At 49.2% G+C, this 9,832-nt stretch overlaps 1 protein-coding gene across 1 annotated transcript in view; it reads left to right on the top strand.

Annotated features, from left to right (window-relative positions):
• Positions 1–238: 238 nt before the first annotated feature.
• myo5aa (myosin VAa) overlaps positions 239–9,832 on the top strand; it is a gene marked incomplete at both ends in the record, with an annotated part of 55,357 nt that continues 45,763 nt past the window's right edge. Inside the window, 1 exon segment of the mRNA XM_084437496.1 lies at positions 239–271. Coding sequence (XP_084293622.1) covers positions 239–271 — 33 coding nt within the window.

The following is a 9,832-nucleotide window of genomic DNA, read 5'->3' as shown; positions in this document are numbered from 1 at the left end:
GAGGCTCGGCTGTTTGATTGACAGGAGGGTTGTCCAATCCCAGCCGCGGGATGAGCCGGAGAGTCGGGATGAGGGGCGCTGTGGTGAACGTCGGTCGCTCCGCAGACACAATGGGGCTGCTTCATCCATCCAGAACTCTTCTTCCCGGCCGGCTCCTCGGTTGATAACAGGTTCTGTGGTTCAGCAGTGGCTGGAGGCGTCGCGGAGGCAGGGGCATAGGGGCTGCTCGGGAGCCAAGATGAACCAGGAGTTGGATTTTATGTTTGTTGAAGTAAGTTCCTCGCATTTGGTTTTGTCTTCACAACTCTACAGAACTTTTGTTGCTGACTGAGAAAGTTTGTCTCGGCTAGGCTACTTGTTGAAGTAGAACATTTGTTGTTGACGAAGAAAGTTACGTGTTTTCATCGGCTGCTTGGGTTTTTTTGTAACCTTTCTTTAACCGGGTTGGTCTCATTGAAATTTAAAAAATATATTTTTTAAGAGAGACCTAGCCAGTCAGTGTCTCTTGTCTCAGTGGTTCTTCAACTGAGTGTCTCTTGTCTCAGTGGTTCTTCAACTGGGTGTCTCTTGTCTCAGTGGTTCTTCAACTGAGTGTCTCTTGCCTCAGTGGTTCTTCAACTGGGTGTCTCTTGTCTCAGTGGTTCTTCAACTGGGTGTCTCTTGTCTCAGTGGTTCTTCAACTGGGTGTCTCTTGTCTCAGTGGTTCTTCAGCCGCTAGACGAGGCTGAGCATTTGAGCTGGAGCCGTGTGCTCGGGTCTCGTCTCCTGACACACCCTGCACACCCTGCCAGAGAGATGAGGCGAGGCGCGCTGAGATGATACGGCTCGTTAGAGTCTCCTCCGGGGAGAAGACGGGGTGAAAGGCTGTTGCTGTTCTTGGACGATAAATGCACATAATGAGAGTCTATTCCGAGTCTCGAGGCTGGTGGTCTGGTGACGGACCAGAGGAGAAGAGGCGAGCTGAGAGGAGAGGATCAGCGGGGATCATGAGACCAAAGACTTTAGTCGTTAGATGTCATTAGATGTAGGATCTTGGTTGTTGTTGTTGTGTTTTATGGGTGTTAAGCCTAAGGTCTGGTCTATAAAAAGGTGTCATCAACAAGACAGGAGCCAATCACGTTGGTCTTCGTGTAGGAGAACAGTGCCCATTGACGAAGTGTTCCTCCGTTCCGCAGTTTCTCCATTGACGACCATCGGTCTGATTCAGACTGTAGTGTAACGGCCTGTGCCCTACGGCGCTGACTGAGTAGTGATGCTCGCTGCCAGCTGACTAATGTTACTAATGTGATTAGTGCCCCTTTGCGTCCAAGGTCCTAGTAAGAGACCCGTCCGGCTTGGCAAGGGTCGGCCAGTGGGCTGGTCTTCCAGCGACCGCTAGCGAGGGACTTTTCCTGCCAACACAATCCAACCCTGATACCAACTCACCTCCTCCCTCCCCCCGGTCTCCCTAATCCTCCTGTTTGTGACTGCTTGAGTGGAGGAGCGTTTGGGAGACAAACAGCAGATTCTCACGAGGTCCGGTCATGTGATGACCCCCATCATGTGACGAGGGCTTCCAGAGTCAGTAGGGAAGCTGACTAACCTGCGGGCAAGGGTGACGTGTGTTTCCTGAACACCAAATCAACCTCATTCCTTCACTCTGTAGAAACCAGTGGAGAGGAAAGGGGAGAAGGGGTAGGCTAACATGGTAGGCTAACAGTTGTACCGGAAACATCAGAGTTTCCGAGTTGGACGGAAAATCGTCACCTGACCTCAGGACTTCACCTCCATTTTACTCAGGGCGGGGGGGGTGTGTGGGGTGGGGGGGTCTACCCCGACCTGACCTGACCCGCCCACGCTGCTAACGTCAAATCAAGATGGCTGCTCTGTGAATCAACAATAAGTAAAAGCTGTAATAAGACAGTTTATTAGCGCTTCTGTCTTATTTGTCTCATTAAATCAGTCACACACACAGTGCTGTCCAACGTCCATCAGTGGACAGTGTTGCTACGGTGTTTGTATAGTATGTAGTGCGTTGTTATCAACTGGTATTGCTGACAATGGCGACCTTGGTTAGAACTACAAAGATGGGGCTAAAGTGAGTTTTTCCCCTTTTCTGGAACGCTTTTAACTGTGGTATGACGTCATCGTGGGCGGAAAATCCGAGTGTACGATACAACGGGTGCGTAGCATCATTGCTCCTCGCTGTCTGACCGGCTGCAGGTGGACACTGCCCGGTCCAGTCCTCTCAGATGGGCAGGCGTCTGAGCTCGTCAGCAGACACACCAGAGAGGATCCCAGGGGCCTCCACTCCTCCGGCGGTGAAAGCTCTGAGCTCTTAGTCTCAGAGGGTTAAATCTCTCTGATCTCCTGTTATCCTGGGAGCAGGTCTACTACTTTGATGGCCGCCGCCATGCCCCTCTCTCTCTCTGTTGTCCTCTCCCCTGTGTGCGCCATCCCTGTCCTCCTTAACCCTCTCCTCACCTCGCCTTCTGTCCTAAGCCATTCCCAACCCACCGCTGTGGCCCAGTTCCAAACTAAACCAATATCCTCTAACCTTAGGCGCTTCCTCTGACAAGATCAGATCCGTGTTAGCGATAGAAGCCCCGCCTTAACATCTGAGCCAGGTGGAATGTTGTGGCTTAGCTCAGCTGCACCTGTGGCACGCTGGCGTGGCACACTATTGACAGCTAGAAGGTCTCCGGGTCTTTCTGTGCAGAGGTTGCATGTTCTCCCCGTGTTCGCAAGGGTTTCCTCCCAAAGAACCCAATAAGAAAAACACACTATAGTATTGAACATGCTATAGTATTGGCCTTGCTGTGTATGGCCTGGTACTGAGTGAGCGAGGGAGCGAGTGAGCTAGTGAGCGAGCGTATTATCCGAGGTTCACTGTGTTGGTGTGTGTAATTAGAGGTGTACTTCACAGGAAAGGTATTAGTCAGAGTTAAAACCAGAGGTTATCCTGACTGTGATCGTTAGTCTCTTAGCTGGTTCAGGATCTCCTGACACTCCCCTGCACAGCGCACACAACACCACACACACACATGTACGCACACACACACATGCACCCGCACACTCGCGCACATACATTTGTACACACCGCTGGACAGTAGCTGTTCTTCCGGCTCAAATAATGACTAAACTCAGGAGCACAACAACATGACATCTCTCACAGCTGCCAAACATTGTCAAATAGATCACATAATTCTCTCTCTCTCTCTCTCTCTGTCTATCTATCAACTGTTGTGGCTCATAAGCCAGGCAGGCAGAGATCACGAGAGTGTGTCGTGTGTGTGTGATGAGTGTGTAGTGTGTGTGTGTGTGTGTGTGTGTGTGTGAGAGAGAGATGAGTGTGCCCAAAGGCCTCTTGAGTCATGAGGCCCGGTGTCACAAGGAGGAAACCCCCCCTTCCCCTCCTCTGCCCTCCCCTCCTCTATCCTCTCTTTCATGTTCCTCTCCTCCTCCTCTTACGTGGACCACTTGTCCATGTGGCTGACTGGGCAGGGCTCTCTGACTCATCACAATTTCTCTGTGCATTTCACTGCTACTGTGTGTGTGTGTGTGTGTGTGTGTGTGTGTGTGTGTGTGTGTGTGTGTGTGTGTGTGTGTGTGTGTGTGTGTGTGTGTGTGTGTGTGTGTGTGTGTGTGTGTGTGTGTGTGTGTGTGTGTGTGTGTGTGTGTGTGTGTGTGTGTGTGTGTGTGTGAGAGAGAGAGGGAGATGGCAACAGAGTTTTTACCCTTCATGTCTCCTCTGTTCTCTGAGCTGGGGATACTGTGTTCTAGAAACAAGCCTCTGTCCCAGTGCTCGCTACACTAGGGCTGGGATACCCACGTATCACGATACACCATATCACGATATATGGGTCACGATACGATTGTATCACGATACGATTATATCACGATACATTACGATACAATACATATCGCAATACTCTACATAATTTACAGAAAATTAAAAAATACCGTTGAAAATACAACTCCCTCCCCTGCTCCTGGGTGGAGGGACATTTTAAATCCATTTAGTACATGAATAATGTATTTATGAATTGTATCCTTCATTTTTGTCTCGCCCCCGAGATGGGCGGGTAAATGTTAGTTTTTAGCCAATCAGAATCACGCTGGGTGGGTGAAGCCTCTACTTAATTGCGCTGGGCAGCTGCAGCCTGTAAAGTTTTGAGCTTGGAAGAATGGAGGATGAAGATGGCGGTCAAACAGTAGGCTGGAACCACCCTTATATATTGTGTTTCCTCCTGCTGATCTAGGCCCTTTTAAACATTTTGTGAAGCCAACTGCCACTAATTTAGGGGTGAAAATTGACTGTGACCTAAAGATGGACAAACAAATTAATGCCGTAGTAGGAAAGAGTTTTTGCCAGCTCAGGAGGCTGTCCAAGTTCAAACCTTTTTTATCACGCTGTGTTTTTGAACATGTAATACATGCTTTTATGACTTCTCGTCTCGATTACTGCAATGCTTTGTATGTTGGTGTCGGTCAGGCCTCTCTCTCTCGCCTGCAGTTAGTCCAGAGCGCTGCCGCTCGCCTGCTAACTGGTACACGTAAGCAAGAGCACATTACCCCGGTACTGGCTTCGCTCCACTGGCTTCCTGTGCGTTTTAGGATTGATTTTAAAATCTTGCTGTTTACTTTTAAGTGCCTAAATGGCTTGGCACCCAACTACCTCTCAGAACTGCTGGAACCCTATGCTCCTTCAAGGTCCCTCAGGTCCTCTGATCAGCTTCTCCTGGTTGTCCCCAAATCCAGGCTGAAGCTCAGGGGGGATCGGGCTTTCGCAGTGGCCGCCCCTAAGCTCTGGAACGAGCTACCCCTGCATGTTAGACAGGCCCCCACTCTGCAGGTGTTTAAATCACGCCTCAAAACACACTTATATTCTTTGGCGTTTTCCTGACATGGCCTAAGAGACTTGTCCTTTTTCATGTGACACACTGCGTCTGTTTTACTATGTGTTCTTTGTGTGTTATTGTTGTTTGACTTGTACAGCACTTTGGTCAACTTTGTTGTTTTTAAATGTGCTCTATAAATAAAATGGTATGGTATGGTATTATAAGAATAAGAAACATAATAGGAAGTTGGTAAGGCTGCCATTGAGAGGCTGACTTTGCAGTAGGAATATTGGTTGCAAATGCTGAAGAGCGCAAATTACAGACAGCCCAATAACAATATGAAATGTGTAGCTTTGGGGGAGATTTATTGGTGGCTGTAGGCAACTTAATGAGATTCATTTGTAGGCCTACAGACAGATGTGGTGTATGTATGTATGTCAGTATGTCAGTATGCGTTCGAGATTGATGTTTCATAGGACTAGTACCTGGGAAGCAATGCTCTGTGTAACTGCATTGGATTTCATGTGTGACATGCTCCATTTTCGGTAGCAGACAATGCTCTTTAGGCTATTGCTAAAGCCAGCCTCTTTGACCTAGGACCCGAGATGTTGGCATGGCTACACGACACCGAGTTGGACCTCTGACGTTACACGAAAGAAGAAGAAGGCTATTGCTACCGTTTGAAAGAGATCTTTTGCTTTCCAATGGTGTAAAATATGTTTTGCAACTCCCAATATTGACTGCCTGACGACTCACCGAAGTAGCTGTCTGCTCTGACCTTGACTTGACCTCTGACCCTGACTTGACGTGCCAGAGGAGCGCAGAGCACACTGGAGCTCTGTCTGTCAGGGCTGTGAAAAGGGTATGGAAGTTGTTTTTTTTCTAATTTAATTCAATCTTTATCTCAAATAGTGAAATGATAAATCAATAATACCCATGTTTGCATCTCATTTTCCTAAATAGATAGGCCTATGTGTTTTTTTTGCAAAACAAAATTCAAATTCTAAGGAATATATTGCATTATTATTTCTGTATGTACACTGTCCTGTGACGGCACTCACCAAGACACCAAATAATACAAATAAATTGGGGGTTAATTTTGATTAGGTTAAGGTTAGTTTTACTTAGTCCATTTAGCAAAACTGTCATTTAATTGTTTCTTGGATTTTGCGTAATTGCTTGCAGCTTGTTTACCCGGGGGTAAGAGAGTGACCCAGGAGTGACCCAGGAGTGACCCTGATGTAGGGAGGACATGGAGGGGTCAGGGGTCATCCAGGGTCTGTGGCAGGGTGAGACATGTCTGGTGAAGGCCCTGAGCCTTTCCCTGTCTTGGTTCTGTATACTTTCCTTTTGTGCTTATTTAAAAAACAAAACTATACTCTGAATTCCTCCCATTTCTTTACTTCTGTTCTTTCATTCAGCCTTTCTGAGGGGAGGGAGGGAGGGAGGGAGGGAGGGAGAGAGAGAGGGAGGGAGGGAGGGAGGAGGACCAGCTGGTCCACAGCACAGTCATTTGTACATTTAAGCTTTTGTGGGCTCTCAACAAATACGTTCCTCCTCTCTCCCCTCTTCTCATTAACACTCCAATGTGTGAAGCTGATCTCTGCTGTGTGTGTGTGTGTGTGTGTGTGTGTGTGTGTGTGTGTGTGTGTGCGCACGCGCTTGTGTGTGTGTGCACGCGCGTGTGTGTGTGTGCGTGTGTGTGTGAGAGAGAGAGAGAGATTAGGAGGATCAGGAAGTGTGCTCAGCAGTGTGTAGTGATTCCTCAGTAGGTGTGATGCTACTCAGTACCAGCTGTACTATTTTTACCACTCCAAAATACTCCCTTCTCTCTCTCTCTCTCTCCCTCCCTCCCTCTCTCACTCCCTCTCCCTCTCTCACTCCCTCTCTCTCTCTCTCCCTCTCCCTCCCTCTCTCACTCCCTCTCTCACTCCCTCTCCCTCTCTCACTCCCTCTCTCTCCCTCTCCCTCCCTCTCTCACTCCCTCTCCCTCTCCCTCTCTCACTCCCTCCCTCTCCCTCTCCCTCCCTCTCTCACCCTCCCTCCCTCCCTCTCCCTCTCTCTCTCCCTCTCTCACTCTCTCCCTCTCCCTCTCTCTCTCCCTCTCTCACTCTCCCTCCCTCTCTCCCTCCCTCTCTCCCTCCCTCTCCCTCTCTCACTCCCTCTCTCTCTCTCTCTCCCTCTCTCACTCTCCCTCCCTCCCCCTCTCCCTCCCTCTCTCACTCCCTTCTCTCTCTCTCTCCCTCTCCCTCCCTCTCTCACTCTCACTCCCTCTCTCTCTCTCTCTCTCTCTCTCTCCCTGGGTTCTGGGCCGCTGCTCTCCAGGGAGGAGGAGGTGAGACGCCTTTGTGAGAGAGGCGGATGGAGGAAGAGAGAGAGGATCGAGAGAGAGACATGGTTCTGCCTGGTTGTGCTGAGCTGAGAGAGAGAGAGAGAGAGAGGATCGAGAGAGAGACATATGGTTCTGCCTGGCTGTGCTGGAGAGAGAGAGAGAGAGAGAGAGAGAGAGAGAGAGAGAGAGAGGATCGAGAGAGAGACAGACATATGGTTCTGCCTGGCTGTGCTGAACTGTGCTGAGTTGTTGTTGGACCGGTTCTTCTCTGACTGATCCTCAGGCCCGGCTCCTCACTAACCTGCAGAGAAGCAGCTGCCACGCCAGCTCTCTCTCCTCCTCCTCCTTCCATCTCTCCATCTCTCCTCCTCCTTCCATCTCTCCATCTCTCCTCCTCCTCCTTCCATCTCTCCATCTCTCCATCTCTCTCTCCTCCTCCTCCTTCCATCTCTCCATCTCTCTCTCCTCCTCCTTCCATCTCTCCTCCTCCTCCTTCCATCTCTCCATCTCTCCTCCTCCTCCTTCCATCTCTCCATCTCTCCTCCTCCTCCTCCTTCCATCTCTCCTCCTCCTTCCATCTCTCCATCTCTCCTCCTCCTCCTCCTTCCATCTCTCCTCCTCCTTCCATCTCTCCATCTCTCTCTCCTCCTCCTTCCATCTCTCCATCTCTCTCTCCTCCTCCTTCCATCTCTCCATCTCTCCTCCTCCTCCTTCCATCTCTCCATCTCTACCACTCCATCTCTACTGCTCCCTCTCCTCTCCTCTCCCTCACTCTACATGCCCAGAGAGAGGTGGAGAACGAGAGAAGGAGAGAGAGAGAGATGCAGCGGAGAATGTCACAGCCAGTTTAGCTGTGAGTCTGGCTGGTTTCTCTCTGTCTCTCTCTGTCTCTCTCTGTCTCTCTCTGTCTCTCTCTGTGTCTCTCTCTGTCTCTCTCTGTCTCTTTCTGTGTCTCTCTGTGTCTGTGTCTCTGTCTCTCTCTTATGAGAACATGTACAGTATAGAGCTTAACAGTTAGTTTCCGGAAGTGAAAATCCCAATCATTCATTCATATTCTGAATTGAGGATTTGGATTGCAAGCCATAACCATCCAAGGTAGACTTTCCACGAGCAGAGACTGTGAAAGGACGGATATTCTCCTGGAGAAGCCACAAGCCCATATGATATCAACCGTGTTTGAAGGAAAACATGTTTTATTTGTGATGTGTCATGGGGATGTAGAATACTACTCTACCCACAATCCTAAAGTGTAACAGCGGCGTCTCTGAGTGATTGGTGAAGCTCGCTGTTACCATGGAAATGTTTACCGGACATCAACATGTTGTGGGCTAGTGAGTTACTGCTGCTACCATGGCTACCACTGCTACCATGGCTACCACTGAACTGGATGATGGTTTACCACAGATCAACCATGATTTCCCTCTGTGATTAATTTCATGAAGTGAATGAGAAATGTCCAATATTGAATATTTTATGTTTATTGACATCAGTGACAAGTTAGCTAGGTGCTGTAGCAACAACAAACATGGTCACAAAATATCGTTATTTTAGGTTGGAAGTCGTTGGAAAGGTATAATCCGCAATGGTTTATGATTAGTTTCTTGAAATCTTCTGAAACTCCTTAAAATAATGATGCACCCGTATGGTCTTGATTCATCTCGTAGCTGGTCATCTCGTAGCTGGTCATCTGGTCATCTGGTCATCTTGGTTCCAGAGTTTGAATCCTCTGAAACGGCAGTTGGAGTGAACGTAGACCAAGTTCACTTTCGGGAATCAGAGCCGTTCAAAGAGTGGCCGCTCACTGTGGCGCTCTGTTAGTTTTTGAGCTTTTTATGACGCAGCAGGCCAAACTCTGCTCTGACATTTTACAATGAAGCCTTTCTGTGGTCTGTCTGACCTCAGCAGCGTTTATACAACACGGGCCGCCATGCTTTTCCACTGACTGCTCCTGTGAATGTTCCTGGAGGGTTGGTTGGATGTTCCTGGAGGGTTGTGTGAATGTTCCTGGAGGGTTGGTTGGATGTTCCTGGAGGGTTGTGTGAATGTTCCTGGAGGGTTGGTTGGATGTTCCTGAAGGGTTGGTTGGATGTTCCTGGAGGGTTGTGTGAATGTTCCTGGAGGGTTGGTTGGATGTTCCTGGAGGGTTGTGTGAATGTTCCTGGAGGGTCGGTTGGATGTTCCTGAAGGGTTGGTTGGATGTTCCTGGAGGGTTGTGTGAATGTTCCTGGAGGGTTGGTTGGATGTTTCTGGAGGGTTGGTTGGATGTTCCTGGAGGGTTGTGTGAATGTTCCTGGAGGGTTGGCTGGATGTTCCTGGAGGGTTGTGTGAATGTTCCTGAAGGGTTGGTTGGATGTTCCTGGAGGGTTGTGTGAATGTTCCTGGAGGGTTGGCTGGATGTTCCTGAAGGGTTGGCTGGATGTTCCTTGAGGGTCGGTTGGATGTTAAGTTGGTTGTGTGTTCCTGGAGGGTTGGTTGGATGGGTTGGTTGGATGTTAAGTTGTTTGTGTGTTCCTGGAGGGTTGGTTGGATGTTGGAGGGTTGGTTGGATGGGTTGGTTGGATGTTAAGTTGTTTGTGTGTTCCTGGAGGGTTGGTTGGATGTTGGAGGGTTGGTTGGATGGGTTGGTTGGATGTTAAGTTGGTTGTGTGTTCCTGGAGGGTTGGTTGGATGTTGGAGGGTT

This window comes from Borostomias antarcticus, assembly GCF_949987555.1.
Source record: "Borostomias antarcticus genome assembly, chromosome: 4".
In the NCBI taxonomy this organism is placed as follows: Eukaryota; Metazoa; Chordata; class Actinopteri; order Stomiiformes; family Stomiidae; genus Borostomias; species Borostomias antarcticus.
Note: the sequence above shows the minus strand (reverse complement) of the source record. Positions and strands in the feature narration are given on the sequence as shown.